We start from the raw sequence: 19,588 nt of genomic DNA, 5'->3' as shown, positions 1-19,588 counted from the left end.
GTCTCAGATGTGATGTTCTTGGTTTTCTGGAGAGGAAGAGGAAAGTGCTCATGAGATTTACAGAGTTCCTTCTGCAACAGAGCCACGGAGCCTCCCCTCTCCCACACAGAATCAGGCTGGCTGCTCGCTCTCAGCCTGAAGGAAAAGGTAGCAAATTTGCCCAAAAGGAGGAGATAAATGAATTAGATGAAAAAAAATTAAATTTCTGGGGAGGCAGGGAAAAAAAAAGATGAAAAAACTTGTCACTTGGAACTTTTTTCTTCTTGTCACAAGTAAACGATCATTCCCAGCAAATAATGTTCTTTAAAATAGTAGGGGAAAAATTGCTAAATAATATTTAAGAGCATATGCACGAGGCAGTTCACTGTGCTTCAGCATTTAATATTTATATAGCATTTTTCTCTGGTACTTTTTAATCCTCAACCACTCCAGACTCTTCCATCAGAAATCACGGTAAGAGACAAAACATTGTTGTCAGTATTCAGTACTGGAATTCACTCACTTGAATTACTTAACCACCTACTAACAGATACAAGATATATAACAAAACCACTGTGTTTTAAAGAGGATGCTGGCAATTCATAAAAATAAAAAATAAACCTAAGTTGATTTGAATGTTTCTAAACAGAGAAAAAATAGCTAGAAAAAAAAATCAAGCTGTCCTTCACTACGTATCTTGCAATGACACCAAATAAACAATTTTTTTCTGGTGTCAAATAGTCTATTGTCACTGACCAAAGGCCTGAGGGGAAAGATAAATGCAGAAAACAAAAAATATGGAAAAAAAAATTAAAAAGAATCCCCTTTCATTTTAAATAATTTAAGCTTTTAGCAGCAAATGAAAGAAAAGACTTGAGAGAAAATATACATTTTAACTCCAGTGTCCCTATACAATAACTAGCTGGGGGAATGCCAAATTTGTCTTCCTAGGAAACACATCCCATAACAGTACAAAATACTATTTCAAAAGAGGATAAAAAAGATTTCTCTTGAGGATATTATACTAGGTTTATTTCCAAAGCTTATCCTTGGCAAGAGCAGTAGTGACAACATAGATACAGTCTTAGAAAGCATGCAGTATTTTCCTGTCTTTGTAGAATTAGCTGGAAATTAGGACAGGAGAAAGCAATGAAAACAGAAACAACCCCCCTGAAAATGCCTGGGAAGCATGAAGGGGAACGGAAGAGGGGAAAAGGGTAGCCTCATTTTCCTAAACACCTTGTAATTAGTATTCATTTATTCTTAGCAATAACTTCCTGAGGTTTATTTGCTGTTGGTGTGGGGAGAGGGGCGCAATCATTCACTTAGCTGCTTCCTCACAAGACCCACAATTAAGCAAAGAACCACTCAAAGTGAAAACGGATCTTGTCATTAGCTCAAAACCTCAATCAGATTAACTCCACTATGACAGAAAATGGAAACCAGAAGGAAAAATTGCATCCACAGAGGGATGATTTTTGTTAGCGGTTTTCATATGGTAGGTGGTAAATGCTTTTATATAAGGATGGGTGGCAAAGCATAACTTGATGGCTGAAAAGTGAAACACATTAGACATCAAAGAAGGTGACAGTGGCAAGCAGGAAGAAACTGGAGGAAGAAGAAATCACAGATTAGATTGCCTGAGGCCTTCCACGAAGCCTCCATGAGGAAACAGCCGCGTGGCATGGCTGGGGCTGGGTCTGCTGGCGCGGGCACTTACTGTCAGAACTCAGCACATCCCTCTGGGTGTCCAGAGTTGCTGGACCCCTGCCAGGGGGCTCAGAGACCCTGGCACACAGCCCAGAACACCTGTGGGTTTGATTATGACCCATGAAGCAAATTACCAGCTTTGTATGAAGACCTGAAAGCCACAGAAGCTTAAGTAGTGTAATAATAAAATTATCACTAAGTGAAAAAGTACATTTTGGGGTTTTTAGAATAGGGGTTTTGGGGACAAGATGGAGGGACTTGGGCGTGTCCAGCCTTTCTTCTTCTTCTCTACCTCCATCTTCTGCTGTGATGTTGGCACTTTGGGATTGGTTTAGAGTAGAAGTTCACTGTCTAACATGGGTGATAGGTATTGGAAAATAATTGTAAACATGTTATACGTAGTTTGTAGTATAAAGAGATAACACCGCCCCGGGGGCAGGCAGAGTGCCTGGACTGTCCTGCTGAAAAATTTTTATAGATAAGATACAATAAACAACTCTGAGACCGAGAACTGAAGAACTCTGACTCATTCTTTGAACATGCCAGCCAAAACAGAGACTTTTCACGTGTCTCGGGGCTGCAACAAACTGCAACCTGCCGAGAACTTACCTTCCTTCTGGCTGCCCGCGGCGCTCTGCTGCTGCAGCAGGCTCTGGCTGTAGAGGGTGGGCAGCGCGGCGGCCGCGTACTGCTGGATTCCTGAGTAGGCCTGGGTGAGCGCGTCCATGGTGCCGGCCGTGCCGTTCGTCAGGCCGGTGGCGCCGAGTCCTCCGTTCAGGGCCGCCATACCTGAGAGCATTTGAGCAACTTTACAAAAAACCCAACAATAGAGAAAAGAAATTGCACTTGTTCATTAGTGCTTTCCGAAAGTCGTTGGTATTATACGACACTGAGGACGACAGCAGTGCATGCAGCTCGGCACGTCACCAAAAATGGGACTGAGGACAAAGAAACACGACTTTGGCATCAGGGTCACTTCAGCACAAGGGTTGCACAGTCAAATGGACTCGCATGCAGCCTGCTACTGGCAAGTACTACAGCTCCGTGCTACTGAGAGCCTCTCTGCTCATCCACCTCGACACCTGTGCTTCTGCTGTGAGTGTCTGAGGCTGGCAGTGTGGGACCTGTTTGACCTGTGTCCTTGTCCTTGTAGATAAAGCAGTCTGTGAGGAAACCCCCTCTCTCTGACCAGGGTCAGCAACAGACATGACAGCACCAGATCAGAAGTGCTGTGCTTATACAGAGCAAGCAGAGAACCCTAATTGTCACCTGATTTTTTGAGATCTTCTAAGCCTTCTGATGTTTACATTCTTGTAAAGAACTTTCTCACACACTTTCTGTAAATAACTTATTGTTTTGCATTCTTTTATGGAGGAGGAGAAATTTGATGGACTGTTGGTTTGTCCAGTGTCATTGGAGAGGGGCACTTTCACCCTCCAATCCACTGTCACTTTTGGAAATCTATAAATGTTGGAGTCAGAAAATAAACTTCCCTTTTTTGCCTTGAGAACAGCAGTGTGTGTGCATCGTGTTATTTTGTCTCCTATAGTGACACCTAATTAACTGCATTTTAAACAGGCCTTTTTAAACTAAAATAACCCTCTATATAACCCTCTACACAATTACAGGCTTTGTCTCTTGGGCTTATGGTAGAAAGATGGACTGTGATGCTCTTTGCTTCCACCTTCCTCCTCCAGTTACTCCAGCCACTCCACAAGAGATGAACAGCAGCACACCCAGAGTGACTAAAAATACTTCCTCCAGACTAGGCACCTTTCATGAAGAAACAAAAGCATTTATTTCTAGCAATGTTTTTCTTCACAAGGGAAGCCGAGTCACGTTTTTTTTTAACTTACAGCAATTCTCCATCCTGATAGGTAACAGAGTAATTTACCTGGGATGGCTGCTAAAGAGGAAATTTCAGATGGGATTGCTAGCTGTGCAGAAAATGACATCCCTCATCCGTGCAAACAGTGTGGGCTGCATAAGGAGTTGTACTACTCTGATTTGATGGTGGACAAACTCCTGAGCTACAGCTTCCCTCCTCTGCTTCTATTGCTCAGCATGACTCCAAAATGAGTTATGTTGAAGTTAACAGTGCTAGCATGTCTTTCAGAAATCCCCAGAAAAAGTGAATTTGCTGTTGGAAGTTGAAAGCATGGTTCAGAGCTCTGCTCATCTTCCACACACCCAGCCTGTGTCAGCCTGAGCACTGACAGAACATCAGGACTGAGTGTCAGAGCACGTTTTCTGCACAATCAGCCATCCCAGCTCCCCAGTTTCTAGGTGAACAACTCACAAACAACTTAAAGGGCTTAACAGGCCATAGAGGTACAGAGGATCAGTCCCTAGAAAAATGGGGGTGGCACCTAGAAACACCAGCAATCATTTCTTAGACACTGTCTAATGTTTTGACTGGTAAAATGGTGGGTGAAGATGTGGTGGTGTCATATTAAGACCCCAAAGAGAGGAACAATAAAGAGAAGGAAAGGGCTTAATTTCAGAGCAATAACAAGAGTTGGTATGTAAATTGGGCAAAAGTGGGGAAATTAAGCAGAGGACACTTTATAGTAAATTAATAATTAAATCTATTAGACTGGGAAGCAGTCTTCAAGGAAGATGGCAGAAACCTTATCACATGTGTAATTTAGATACAGGAAGAATACTGCAGGGAATTATCCAGCATTGACAGAGGAGGATAAAGATGCTGACCCCAGTATCCTTCTGCCTCTTATGTAGATTTGAAAAGCATATTCCTATGAGTTTCCAATAATCAGGACAATTGCTCAAGTGGCACCTTTTTGGCTCCACCAGACTCTGTGCCAATTAAGAGAATTGTATTGCATAAATTATACCTTTTGATCTTACTATAATTTGTGTGACTAAACACTTGACAGAGATGTGATATTCTTAGCCTTTCCTTAATAAAATGTCTCACTTTGAAGACTCCTCTTTCCCCTCCACCCCACTTCAGAGCATCACTGTACCCTGATGGGAGGTACTGGCTGCCACTGCTTCGAACAAAAACCCCTGTCAGAGCTCAACAGACCTGGGTATTTCTTGTATAATGGCTCCAGTTATAAAACTGCATTGGGTTTGGGTGGTGGTGGGGGGGATAAAGGGCTGGTTTCTCTGAGAAGCTGCTGGAAGCTTCCTCTGTGTCCTAGAGAGCCAATGCCACATGGCTCCAAGATGGACCTGCTGCTGGTCAAGGCCCATCAGTGACACCTCTGAGGTAACTTGGTAAAGGAGGAGAAAAGCCCTGTGCAGTGGTAACTGCAGCTAGAGCAGAGAGGAGTGAGAATGTGTGAGAGAAACAGCTCTTCAAGGTCCATGGAGAAGGAGGGGCAGGAGCTGAGATTGCCCTGCAGCCCCTGGTGCAGCCCAGGGTGAGGCAGCTGTGCCCTGCAGCACATGGGGCTCCATGGGGGAGCAGAGATCCACCTGCAGCCCATGGGGGAGCCCACACCAGAGCTGGTGGATGCCCAAAGAAGGCTGTGGCCCCACAGGAAGGCAGAGCTCCTGGCAGCACCTGTGGAGAGAGGATTGCACTGGAGTGGGTTTACTGTCAACACCTGTGACCCTGTGGGGGACCCAGTCTGGAGCAGCCTGTTCCTGAAGGGAAATGCCATGGAACAGACCCACACTGGGGAAATTTGTGGAGTGCTGCCGCCTCAAGAAAGGGACCCACACTGAAGGAGCAGATGAAGAATTCCCTCCTGTGGGAGGGACCCCATGCTGGAGCAGATGAGCAACTGAGGAGTCCAACCCTGAGGAGGAAGGAGCTGCAGGAACGATGTGTGATGAACTGACTGCAACCCCCACTCCCTGTCCTCCTGCACCACTGGGGACAGTGGGTGGAGAATTCAGGAATAAAGTTAATCCTGGGAGGAATATAGGAGTGGGGAGAAGGTGTTTTTAAGATTTGGCTTCATTTCTCATTATTCTATTCTGAATTGATTGGTAATAAATTAAACTTATTAATAATTAAACTAATTTCCAGGAGTATTCTGCCTGTGATGGTAGCTGGTAAGTGATCTCTCCCTGCTCTTATCTCAATTCACAAACCTTTTGTTCTATTTTCTCTCCTCTACCCAGTTCAGGAGGGTGAGTGATAGAGTGGCATTGAAAACATTATAATAACAATAATAATAACAAAAGCAATACCAATAATATTTTTATAATAAATGTACAATATACACTATATTATATATTAAATATTACTACTGCTAATAATTTGATCCTGAGGCTGACTATTGCCTGCTCTGCTGTTCTGTACTTAGATTTGTGCCTCTGCTTGTACATGCAGGACTGGTTAAACTGAAGGTTCCTGATAAAGCAGCTTGTATCTCTCCTTTTATTAGAGCGTTGAAATAACTTGATAACAGAGGTAGCATTAGGATACCATGTTATCTTTCGTGAGTCATTGGCCTATTAGATAAACATGCTCTGTGTTGCAGTGGGCAGCATCCTCCCCCTCCTCTCCCCTGGAATCAATAGCACTTCCCACCCAGCGGCTCCAGATCAGCCATCAGCCAGACAGCCCAGCCCACAGCTCCTGGGAAGGGCACAGCTACTGTGCCACAGCCCACGTGTGGCACACACAGCAAAGCACAGCTGCAGAAAGCACCCAACACTTTCTGTTCCTGCATTTTTATGAAATCTGCAAGGCCCAGCTGCTGTTACGCATCTCTGTCATCTCTTTATTATCTCTACCAGTGCACCTCAGTCACACACTGAACTCTGGTCCCTTCCTCCCTTCTGTGAAATAACCTTTTGGAGCCCCTCATCTATGGCCTTCTACTTTTCTGAGTTTCTCTACATAATACAAAAGCAACAAAGCTTGGCAAGTCTAAAGGTCTCTCAAAGTGCTTTTCAAGCACCTTCAAGTCTGTCCTGAATAGTTTTATCTCTGTTTTACAGATGTAAATAAGGGGGCAAAAAGGCTAAGTGACTGCCCTGGGGTCACACACAAATACTGTGCCATAGCTGTCCAGTATTCTGAAGGTATGGTCTTCTTTCTTAATTGCAAAGAATCGCTTCCTCCCTCTTTAGTAATTTTTCCTCATAATTCATAATTCTTTTTGGTACTAAGAATTCTTAAATTTACATGCTCAAAGCAGGCAGTCTAATGTTTTGCCATTTAAAGTTTTAGGTGCTCCAAGAATAACTGAGGAAAGACTAAATCCCTGCACTTAGGTACAACTGCTGCCAAAACCTTGGAGACACCTAAACTTACTATACTCCACTTTATTTAAGGCTCCAGACATCTTTAAAAAATGCTTCTCTCTACAATGACAGCACTATCAGCCTCCATAGCACAGCTTCTTTTCACAGACCCAGACAGGACCAAGAAAACAGATAAAAATCTTCTAGTGAGCTCAGTGTGGAAAACATTCTCCATGTGATTCTCATGCGCAGGGCAGGACTTGGCTTAGGCAGAGCAACTCTTCAAACCTCTCTATAAATCAATGCCCAAGCCCAGTGCCATCTCCTGATTAATTTCTGGGTTAAGCTCTGCTTGATTTCTGCTTTGCATTTTCCAATTCCCCAGCTAGAATTGTGTCACTCAATTCCCAGTTTGCTGCACAGGAATGTCCATGGCCAGTGAATATTTCTTATGGGCTTGCTTGAGCCATGTCAGTGTGGAGCATGAGACTTACTGAACATGAGGTTAAAGGCAATCTCCCAGGTGAGTTTGAGTGTAAATGACTGAGTCAAACATGGTCATCAGGAAAAGCCCCAAATTGTCATTAAAATAGACAGGGGATGTTACTGTAATTTGAGCAAAGCTTCACTATCATCATGAGTATCAGAAAGTGATAATCAAATAATTCCCTTTTGAAGGAAACAGTGCCCTAATGTGAGCTGTGTCGTGGGGAAGCAGTTTCCCCTTTTTAGCTCTCTCTCAATAATGTATATACACAGACAGACATACCCACATACATTTGGTAAGCACCATACACATATCCATAAAAAGATCCACGAAGAAGATTTGGGACTGCAGTCACTGTCAGTACAAGTCCATGGAAGTAATGGTGGCTTAAAACAAACTGAAATTTGGTACCAGGTTGTGAATACATCATTAATACTTCAAATGACACATGCAGATAAGTTTGCACACACATCACCTGAAAATACTTGCTGAGAAAACGTAAACTCTGCCTGCTGCCTAGCAAGGAGTGCTACAAGGAGTGCAACAGAAGGGTTCCCACACAATGAGCCCACAGGATTCACTCCTGCTTGGCTTTGATGAAGGGGTACATTATGTTGGAGCACTCCAGTGGGCCTGGGTTCTCATGACTTGCTGAGGGGAAGGAGTGGGATGTCATATTTTGCACTTGATATTGTGATTTGTTTTTATACACCAAGTAAAGCACAATGACTGGTAATCAGAAAGGACATTGAATGGTGTCTTACTCATGACAGGGTAGCTCTTTCACTACAAGAGCTGACAAGAGGAGAGGACATAAGTCAACCTTCTGTGCATGCCATTTCCAGTGGCTTGCTTTGACACTAATGGAGTAAGAAAGGAAACTAGCATCTGCCATTTTGGGACCCAATACTAATTTTTCTTAAGTTGTCCTTGAGTTATATTTACAATGAGATTGTTTTGTGTGAAATGCACATGTCCTTGCCAGAAGCAAGTCCTGTTTTACACGAGACCCCATGCAACCATTCAACATTGCTACATGGACATCCATCAGCCCCCTTCCTTCCCAGCTCCCAACAATGCCAACCAGAGATCACACAACAAAGAGATTGGGTGAGCAGCCAAGTAACAGTGACAGAAAGGACATCATGCAGAGCATCAGAGTGAGCAAGAGATACTGAGGAGGACATCCATTCCTGAGGGGACATTATGATGGGTCATGGACTGGCAATGACCAAATAGATTCCTTGCATTGCAAAAGGAAATGCAAGGAGCAACAGCAGCTAAAGAAAAAAAAGAGGGAGGGGGAAAAATGCAGTTGGGCAAATCTCTTCTGTTACAGGCAAAGGTGAAGTCATCATAGCAGAAACAATAATTAAAAAAAAATCCTCCTTCTTCGAGAAAATCTTGACCAGGGCTAAGAACAAAGAAGAATGTTCTAACAACTACTGGCATCTTCCTAGCTGGAGATGCCAGGGTTTGTTAAGATGTCATGGGATAGGTGTGTGTGCTCTGGCATTTCAGGTGACTGACTGCATGTTCTCCCATACTTGCCAATTAAAAGCCAAAGAAGCCCTCATTTCCCTCATTTTTCAAGCATGTTGCTCTCAAGTCAATTAGATAATTCTTACAGATGTTTTAAAGGACTGCCTCTGTGGCACTACATTTCTGAGTGAGGTTTTGTACATTGGGGTTATACACCTGTTGTCAGACTCCCTCAGTGGAAAAGGAGCCTCACCTACAAACCTGACAACCCAAATCACCAGTGACAATTCTTTTACCTTCCACATGTACTGCAAGAATAGGAGTCTTTATGCAGGGACACAAGGAAATTCACTCTGCAGAACAAACTGTGTGAAACTAAAAGACTCCAGAGAACTACATAGGTAGTAGTAGTAGTAGTATGGAACTGAATCAACTTGACCCCCTTATTTGGTGTACAGATTAAAAATCATATTATCACTTTGCAATTGATAGTTTTTGTGGCATGATTATTGGGGAAGGCTGTCCACCACAGCAATAAATACTCACTGGTTACGGTACCTGCTAGTGCATTAATATTATTCAGTCCAACAGTGGCTCCAGCCAGTCCTTGGAGAGTACCCAGAGAAGTCAAAGAATTCATGGCCGCACCAGCTGTGGAATTAGCAGTTGATGCAGCCACTGAAAGGAAAAAAAACCAAAGTAAAATTAAGGCAATTAACTTTGTTTATTTTATTTGATCACAGAGCAGCTTACAATCTCACACAGGAGCACAACAGGGCTACTTGCAAGGAGAAGGAAAAAAGAAAATGAGATCATCGAGACCAATATTGTTCAAGACATTAAGAGTGTGATTGTTCATGGGAAGTGTTGATGAGCCTAGAACTGCAAATACTAGATCACAAATTCAGTGCTATTTTTTGCAAATATAATGCCAAACCAGTATGGCTGGGATCAGACACTTCCTCAAAAGTTTGTCAATCAATCTAACAAACCAGGTTGATTAGCTAACCAGGCTTTTGAGATTTTGCCACATGCCTCAAAGTCCATCATTACACAAACAAGAATTACTCAGTAATTTTGTCATACAACAGATTACTATTCTGGGCCCCAAATGTTCTAAGAGTAAGTTAAATTATTCTAAGTGAAAACACTATGCTCTAGGACACTGTATAAACTTCATTTAAAGTCCTGAAGATTAGAATTAGAAGAATGACCAGGTAAGTACAAAATGTATTTTATTGTGGGCATTTATTCTGCCTTTGTACATAGATATTCATGTATATGCACCCCTATGATACTGTATGTATCCCCAAAAGCTCTGCCAGAGGGGAAAAGGTGGGAAATGTCCTTGATGCTACAATGTCAGGGAATGATGAAGGTGGTGAGATGAATCCATCTAAATTGGGTGTTTAGGGAGAGAAATAGACTCATTTGTCATAGAAAGTAGTAAAAAGTCATAATTTGGGATAGGTTGGGTGAACTAGAAGTACCTGTCTGTCTCACAGGAGTGCCTTGAAAAACCAGTGCAGATTAAACACTTAACTCACAGCTAGGTAAAAGTTTACCAGATGAATCACACTCATAAAAGCTGCAGAAGCAATTAAGTTTTTAGTGCATCTCCTGAGCCCTACTTTCATGTATCAGTCATAAAGAATTCCTTTTTTTTTTTTCTTTTTTTTCCCCTGTTATAACATTGCATTATCTTAGGAAAAGCAAATGTTTAAAAAGTCAGAGTTTTATTGATGATGTACTGGAGGCACATCATGTCTACAGCCAGGCTTTTTTTGCTCCTATTCATTACCTAGCTATGAAATAGTTAAGACCACTTTTATGTGATGCTTTTTTGGGCTGTCAAACACATCAGATTACTCAGTGAACCCTCAAGAAAGTGAAGTCTCTAGAGCTGACAGGATACAGTAAGGAAAGTAGGAAGTAACTTTTTCACTCTGTGGGTAAACCTTGAAGCCCTAACCTACAAATAACCTGTGCTTGCAACATTAAGACCCACCAAAGACAAGTTTTCACACTCTTGGGGCCTCAAAGTACAAAGAACATTCTTGCTGTGGGGGAAGAGAGGTTTCCAGACTCTGTTATGCAGCCCTTGTCTCTTAGCATCTGCAATGTTAACTCGAATAATTTTGTATGTTGCAAACAGAAGCAGCTTTGATTATTCATTCTGTCCCCACAAAGCAATAAGAATCCAATAATGTCTTTGATTTTAAAAAGTAATTAAAGAAAAACAAGTTAAAAATCCCACTTTTTTCAGATAATGTAGGCACCAACAGAGAATAGAGGAAAAAACCAAAGTAAATTCCCTGTGACCAACACTGGTCTGTGTTTCTGTCAATGCTCATTAGCAAAAGATTTAAATGAAGTATATAAAACTCAAATCTGAAGGATCTGATTAGTTTTGACTGGACTAAATTCCATCCATTTTCTGCTTTAGAGGATTATTACCATTTTCTCTTGAGTAAACACATATAGTTAAGAAATGAGAGAAATGGGGACTGGGAAACTGCCTGTAAATTACATTAAAGCTGGGGGCAAATAGCTCCTGTGAGCAAGAGCCATATGCTTATGGATTGTCAACACATCTGTTGGAGAAGGCAAAAAAAAAATCTGCTTAAAACCTTCCCTCTTGTGCAGCCCACAGTGAAATATTGGGGTTTTATTCCTGGCTGCTCAGATACATGCTCCAGGGATGGTCAGCATCTGGGGCCAACATCTCTTTTCTTTTTTTTTGTGTCAAGTTTCTTTATTCCATCAGGCAAATAAAGAGCAGGTGCCTCAGTGCTTCTCCCAGTTGAAGCTGCAATGCAGATTATTTAGTTTGCCTGAATAAACACTTGGCACATTCAGCACCTCAGGAGTGAGTGTTATGTTGTGGTGTTTCTTCTGTCTGCCTCACAGGTGCAATAATGGGACAATGCATATGAACCCTCTTTGGCTTAATACTTCTTTGAGAAGAAAGCAACTGAACACATTGTGTGGTTCCCACCATCTTACTGAACAGGAGGTGAATACAAATGAGGGGAACTCCTTTTTTTAGGGTGCTTGGAGACATCAAGCAACCTCTGTATGAGAATTCCTGAGAGACCCCACACTAACTGATTGAGACCTACGTGTATGAAATAAAGGTGAAGACAGTGGTGAGTAAAATATTACCATAAAGGGGCTATAAAATGTCCAAAATATTAACAGAGGTGAAAATTTCTAACAAAATGCTGTAAAAAACCAACAGATGAAGCAATGGCATGCCTTGTCCCCCAGAAATCTAAAGGAAGATGAAACAAAAGTTAAAGGGTCCTACAAGACAAGTGTGAAGGCCTATATCAGCTGAAAGTTTTTACTTTGTGTGCTCCCAGATGAAATCCATCTAGAGACAAGGACTATGCTTCTCCTGTCCTTTGCCATTTTCTAGTTCCTTTCAACTAAAAAATTGTAACATATATTAAACTGGAGGGAAAGAAGAAAAATCACATGCCTTGTGGTAACAGCAAATGACTGCACTACTTTGGGGGAACCTGTACAACTCTCTTGTGTCAGCAAAACTCTCAGGCTCCACAAATGCTCAGAGTAATGGCAAAGGAAGAATAATTCACTGTCAGAGTACTTTCTATATTTATGTCTTTTAGTTGTCCAGAAAACAAAAATAGATTGGCTACCTACATAATTTATAAATTGGGCTTTACCAGGCTCCTCTGAAACCAAATAAATGAAAAAAAAAAAAAAAAAAAATCACAACTCCCTTCAGCCTCCACACCAGAACATTCACAGAATCACAGAATATGCTGAGTTGGAAGGAACCCACAAAGATTATCAAGTCCAGCTCCTGGTCCTGCACAGGACACCCCAAGAGTCACACCCTGTGCCTGAGAGCATTGTCCAAACATTACTTGAACTCTGTCAGGCTCAGTGCTGTGACCACTGCCCTGGGGAGCCTCTTCCAGTGCCCAGCCACCCTCTGGGTGCAGAACCTTTTCCTGATACCCAACCTGAACCTCCCCTGACACAACTTGAGGCCATTCCCTCAGGTCCTGTCACTGTGCACCACAGAGAAGAGTTCAGTGCCTGCCCCTCCTCTTATTGTGCTTCCTCCATTTAACTGAGGAAATTTTTGCTTCAAGCTTCAAGCCAAGAAACTTGGCCTTTGGTTAATATATTCATTGACAGAGTTCTCTTTGACACAGAAAACATGCTTTTATTTGGAGTGGTTACTCTACAAAATACAGATATTTGTGTTTAACTGGTAATGCTGCACTCATGGAGATCTTTAAGGCTGGAAGGAGCTGGCATTTTCAAATGTTCTCAAAACATTCACTTCTGCCTATAAATGGTTATAACACCTTTTAGGTCAGTAATATTTTTTTTTAACTGCAATGAGCCATTTCTCTTTTAAATTTTAATTTAAATAACACTTCAACACAATTCCTAAAAACTATGCCAACCTAGAAAAACAACAGGAATTAGCACAGAAACTTTTGGCCATTCTTTTGGCTAGCTTATGTCAATAGAGTCATAATGATTTACATCATCTGGATTTGCCTCAGCTGGAAAACTAGATTCAGGATAACAGCATCTAGGAAAGGCAATGATGTGTAAATATTTCTTTGGCTTTGCTACACACACAGTGGATGGAATTAATTTCCCTACCTTTGGCAGCCTCGTTGTTGGTTTAAGCTAGTCTAGTCAAAACTAGACTGTTTCTGAGATTTAATGACCTTCAATTCAGACACCCTACCTTTAGATTTCTGTTTCAGGTTGGGCTGAATTGCCCTAAAGACCATGTGGATGAGCTCAAATACCAGATGCTACTGATGCCTTTCCCATTTTTCCCTCAAACTTCTGGTGAAAGCAATTGCTATGATTTTTGTTGCAAGACCTTCTGCTCCTTCACAGTTGCTGCCTGTCTCTCAGAATGCCATATCTTGGAGGCACAGGCACATTTTTTGTCATGCCTGTTTCCTTCCTACACCTCAGACCAAGGAGTGCCCTTGGCAGAGCTTCTTGCTATACTGAAACCCCAGACCTGTGGGGTTTCTACCGTACAGCCTTGGGCAAATCCCACCCTTCTCATGTCTCAGGCCAATTTATAAAGTGAATCAGAGAATGGTTTAAGTTGGAAGGCATTTTTAAAGATCAGCAATGAGTGATCTCCAACTAGAACAGGTTGCTCAAAGCCCCATCCAACGTGACTGTGAATGTTTCCAGGGATGGGGCATCCACCACCTCTGTGGGCAACCAGTGCCAGTGTCTCACCACTGTCATAATAAAAAATTTTCCTTGTTTCTAGTCTAAATCTACCATTTTTTAGTTTAAAAGCATTGCCCCTTGTACTATTTCTACAGACTCTGCTAAAAGATTTGTCCTGATCTTTCTTGCAGGCTCACTTTAAGTACTGAAAGGCTGCAATAAAGTCTCTCTGGAGCTTTATCCAGGCTGAACAACCCCAACTCCCTCAGGCTTTCCCCATAGGAGAGGTGCTCCATCTCTCTGAGCATCTTCAGGAATCCTTTTCCCACAGTGGAGGTCAGGATGCAGGAAGGCTGCTGAAGACAAAGAACTCAATAACCCACCTCTGACTGTGGCACTGAAGGAAAGGACCTATTCCAACCACACATGTGCCACTATGTTTTAGCAGAGAAATGGTTTGCAGTGTGTGGTCAGGCTCATTCTTTCCTTAATTTTTTTTGGGTAAATGTCTAAGTGGAAAAAAAAATCCAATGACTTTTCAGCAAAGTCCTATACCACAAAAAATCCTGCAGTGGAAACACCCTGGTATATGTGCTAAATTGGCACTATTTATGGACAGTGTAAACTGTGCACTTCTCCATTCCTCTCTACCTTGTCCTGTTCCATTCCTCCTTTTCCAACATGAGCATCCTGTCTGGAAATGATACAAAAACTGGGAGTCTTGGAGTAAGATACTAAGCACATGAGGCATTATAAACAATTTAAGTGAAGATTCTTATTGGAAACATTATTTTGGTTTTAGGGCAGGACTGGTGGAGAGAATGGGCAAAGAAAAGCAGGAGCAGCTTCAGCTCTTTCTGGGCATGGAGAGCTGCTCTACACCCTGCCAACCCCATCCATGTGAAGAGCAGCTATAACGCTTCTGGAGCAGAACCAGATTCTGGTGCTGCAGGGCTCCAGGGCAGCTCCAAGACTGGCTTAACTATGCTGGGACTTTCCACACAGAGATCCAGCATGGTAAGTAACTGTGTCAGCCCTGCTGACAGCTTTCCTTTAGGCAGCCCTTGGTTACACTGCACAATTGTCTGTCACTACAAGTGCATGGCACAACAGGAAGCTCAGTGTTTAGTCTGATATCAGCCACTTGCCTATCACCACTCACTCATGAACCACAACTTTGTTCTTACTGTTTTACTTAATGGAGAGTTTAAATAGCTCAGTGTTCAAAGCACTTCTTTGGCTCCAGTTAAGATGATGTAGTAGTGCGCCAGGGATCAATATTGCCCACAAATTTTAGGTTCAGCATCTCTGTGGCTAAGCATGAGACGTTGCAGAGAAAATGTTCTCTTTTGTGAGACACTCCTGGCAGATCTGTATTGGCAGTTGTCTAAGTCCAGAATCCTCTTTCTTGTACTGAATTTGGGTGTATTTCTGATTTTCTGCCGCCTTCCTAAGCTCACTGACTCCAAGGGCCAGATAAAATGGATCTGACACTGGTGCTGACTAAATGGCTGACACGTAGAGGAATTTAGATGGGCAGAACTGGCCAGCATGAACCTTATGAAATTTAACAAGGATAGATGCAAAGTCCTGCACCTGGGGAGGAATAATCCCCTTCAATAACACAGCAGGGGATGGATGGGGCCGGTGAGAAGCTTTGCTGAAAAGGACCTGTGGGGGTCTTGGTGGGAGGTGACCACAAACCAGCAGCATGCCCTGGCAGCAAAGAAACCAAACAGCACCCTGGACTGTGGAAGAGGAGCCAGGAAATCCAGGTTTCCTCTTTACTCAGTGCTTGTTGGATCATATCTGAATACTACATGCAGATTTGGGCTCCTCATTGCCAGGAGAACATTGATCAGGTGGAGGGAGCTCAGTGGAAGGTCAGCAAGTTGGTCAGGGGCTCCAGGATCATCCTGTAATGAGCTGGGCTTGCTCAGGCTGGAGAAGATACAGCTCCAGGTGAACCTAAAGCAGCCTCCCAGTGCCTAAAAGGAGGTAATCCACTAGATAGAGCAACAGCACATGCAGGGAAGATGAGAAGTACATTGAAACAAGGGAGGTTCCAATTATAAACATTTGTACTAGCACTGGAACAGATTACCCAGATTGCTCCATTCATGTCCTTGGAGGTTTTTAAGATTTATTTGGATCAACCTGATCTCAGAGGAGCAGGGAGTTGGGTCACAGACCCAGCTGATCTTCCAACCTCAATTATTCTGTAGGAATTAGAGCAGCATAGGAGAAAAGCAGAGAAAGTCAGCTCACACTAAGGCAGAATGAAAGAAGGCTGAAGAATGAAGATGTGTTGAAAACTGAACAGTAGAACCAGTTTCTGTTCTTGGGTCTGTTTACAGAAGCAGAGGTTGACATTGAAAATGCCACTTAACTCTCATCTGTGGTTTTGGTTCTAGGCTGCCACAACTACACTGTGTGGGTGAGGTTTCCAGGGCCCAACCTACAACAATCCAACAAAAGAAGTTCTGACCTTGGATCTTTCCTTGAGGTTTTGGATTCCTCTTAGATTCAGCAATGTGCAACAGAAAATAAAATCACAGTAGAAAAATGTAAAGAAAGGATATAAAGAAATCAAACAAAGAGAGTAAAGGCCATTAAAAAAAATAAAAAATAATATTTCTAACAGCTCCTCAGTCAGTAACATAAAAAAAATGTTAGAGTTTATAAGAGAATTATAAAGACAAAAGAAAAAGAAATATTAAACGCAAAGTAGAAATCTCTAGTTTTAGCCAGATGAATTTAAAATCTCTGTTTACTACACAAAATCTCTTGGGTAAACAAAATATGCCTTTGTCCCTTGCTTAGTCCAAGAGGGATAATAAAGGTAAGAGACAACACTGGATTTAAGGATAATCAGATTAAGGCTGTGTTCTCTGTTTTCTTTCTAATCTTTAGTTGCAATAACCAATGATGTTTGGAACTCTGTCTTGAAAACTGTATCTAACCATTAGGAACACCTGCTGGCCTGACTGAAAAATGGAAGATATTGGGCAAAGTTTTGTTGTGTTGGACAAAGTCTGTGCAAAGCTTCTGACTTTGGTTTATATTATCTTAGTGTTGTGGTGGCACTCTCTTAAACAGAGAATAGCACCCAGCTGTAGGAGGCTCTTATGTAGATGGGAGTCTGAACCACTGACCTGGAGTTAGGAGGGATTCTGCAAAGATCTGATCTTATATATTTAAGGTCAATCAATTAAGATGTGTTATCTTTATGTAGCACTAACCCAACTGTTTGTTTTGAAGAGATGGAGGCCACAGAGTTTTCTCCTGAACACCCAAATGAAATGTCTTATGGAAAAGGGGAAGGATTCAAATATAGTAATGCTGGAGTTTATGAAATGAGGATTATAAACACAGAGTGGGGGAGAAGTGGGCAAGTCAATCATGATGCCCGTGTGACATTGCTCTCAGGAATTTGCAGTGGAGTTTCTGGCTGAAATGAGCTCATCCTACGGGCTCTGACTGCAGAAGGTACATTTTAAAGGGGAAGAATAATTAAGCAATGACAGAGGCATCATCATTATTAGATAATCACAACCCAGGGGCATTAGCAAACGCTGAGTGTCTCTAATCCCATGGGGTCTAATTATTCTGTGATAATAACCACACCTCCAAGTTCTAATTTATTCTTGTGGAGAATCTGGAGGGGGAGGGGGGAGAAATGGGAGCATTTTAATATTTTTGCTAAAAGAAGATGCAGTTGGCCTTTCACTAGGGCTCATCAGTATTCTGATCTAACCAGCATGTGTGAGTGGCATTAAATTGTCTGCCCTTTACTGTGATCTCCAGCCAATCTGAGTATCCACCCCTGCACAGACTGGTGGCCTCCCTGCTGCTAACAGTACCAGCAGGACCTGGTTCTGTTTCTCAGGGCAGATTTTGGCAAAGGTGAGGTAGATTTTCCTGGTCTGGAGAGGTGTATTTTCCATAAGGTCCTCTGACAAACACATTGCCATTGGTATGGAGGAAGAAGTAAAAACTTGCACATTTTCTGGTGTCTTGGAAGTGCCGTCTGACATGTCAAAAAGGAAGATTCCAGGAAGTTTAAGTGCTCTGCTTGTGCTTGGATAGGATAAAATTAAAGTGACAGACGCACTCCAGGGAAAGAGCACCAGAAAAGCAAGAGAGCAAGAAAGAGTCAGGGGAAACAAGAATGACAATATAGAAAGACATATACCAATATCACATCCTTTCTTCAGTAAGTCAGTGCCCCTCTGCTTCTTCATTACTCACAGGTGAACTGTGCCCATGAAATATTGTCCATTTCTTCCCCAGGAACAGGGAAAGAGAAGCAGCAGTGAGCAAAGGAAGAAGGGAGAACACCATGCACTCAACATCTGGTCTCTTTTTTAGTATCTGTGTGCATGCATGTGCAAATAAGAGAAAGCATTACAGAGAAGAAGAGGAGAGGAAGGAGCCTTTCCCCGTGGTGATCCTTCTGGTTCTGGCTTTCTGAAAACAGGTTTATATTTTTTAAAGTCATTTGTAAACACTGACTTTTACAAGAATAAAAAAAAAAAAAAGCAGAAAACATAAGAGGTAAATCAATTAATTCAAATTCTTTGCAAATTCAGAAGCCAAGGCCTTCAACAATGGGAGAATAACTTTAGGCTCACAAATCCATACTATTCAGCACTGCATGGGGTTTTTGAGAGCTAAGAAAGCTTGAGAGAAGTGAAAATCAGGGACACTCATTTTAATCACTTGTTGATGTTAACACCTAACTTGACATTTATGATTGTCATGAAATTACAGTATCTACACCATGCACCTTCCACAGCAAAGAAGGAGGAGAAAAGAGCATGCAGAGGTACCACAGGCACAGCAGACAAACTTATTAGTTGGTTATTTTTGTAGTGTGTCCGCTGTTCCATAATTTTCCTCCAAACCTATCCATCTAGTAGAAGGTATATTAACAAGAAAGGGTTTATTGATTGGGCATGTCTTTGTGAATCTAGGCTGGTATTGTGAATCTTGGTGTTTAAGGGCACATTTTCCTATGAGATTTTGAAGACAAAGAAAGAGAGACTAAAAAGCAAGTCAATATTCTTGGCCAATTCCACGCTGATGCTTCTGTTTTGTTGAAATGCATTTCCCAGTGAAGACTTCTAGCATAAACTAAAAAATCCACCTCTAGCATAAACTACAAGCTGTACCTCAATCCTGTGCCTGCAACATGTTGTGCATTCTCCCCAGCACACCACAATGGTAAATTACCTTTGGTTTTGGGTGGGAAGTGCTTTAGAGTGGCTTGGGAACAGAATTACAATGCACAGTGAACTGGCTTGAGTTCAGCTTCATAGCTGACCATCATATATTTCCAGCTGTAACTCTAAATGAAATCAAACCAAATTGAATCACCACAATATGAGGAAAACAAAGAAGAATTGCTGAGCACTTAGGACTCAGTGGGTCCAAGGGCTGTGGCTGTGCTTGTTGAAGCACCACTGAGTTCACATCAAAGCCATTTCTACAGGGAACTTCCAGCTGTGCTCTCATGTTTATTACAGCTATCTCACACAATTTGGAGCAGGCTATTGTTCTGAGATG

General features: G+C 42.1%; 1 protein-coding gene across 8 annotated transcripts in view; it reads right to left on the bottom strand.

Moving 5' to 3' along the window:
- CELF2 (CUGBP Elav-like family member 2) overlaps window positions 1-19,588 on the bottom strand; it is a 550,656-nt gene that overhangs the window by 15,363 nt on the left and 515,705 nt on the right. For 4 of the 8 annotated variants that reach the window (XM_054287543.1, XM_054287539.1, XM_054287536.1 and 1 more), the window contains 2 exons: window positions 9,386-9,505; window positions 2,299-2,496 (listed from right to left, as the gene is read on the bottom strand). In XM_054287543.1, coding sequence (XP_054143518.1) covers window positions 2,299-2,496; window positions 9,386-9,505 — 318 coding nt within the window. Of the gene's footprint in view, window positions 1-2,298; window positions 2,497-9,373; window positions 9,506-19,588 lie in introns of all 8 variants that reach the window. The other 4 variants (XM_054287537.1, XM_054287541.1, XM_054287538.1 and 1 more) reach the window with 2 other exon arrangements.

This window comes from Melozone crissalis, unplaced genomic scaffold (assembly GCF_028551555.1).
Source record: "Melozone crissalis strain CALT ecotype California unplaced genomic scaffold, PUWL_Pcris_2 ptg000059l_1, whole genome shotgun sequence".
NCBI classification, from domain to species: domain Eukaryota; kingdom Metazoa; phylum Chordata; class Aves; order Passeriformes; family Passerellidae; genus Melozone; species Melozone crissalis.
This window is presented reverse-complemented; position numbering and strand designations above follow the sequence as displayed.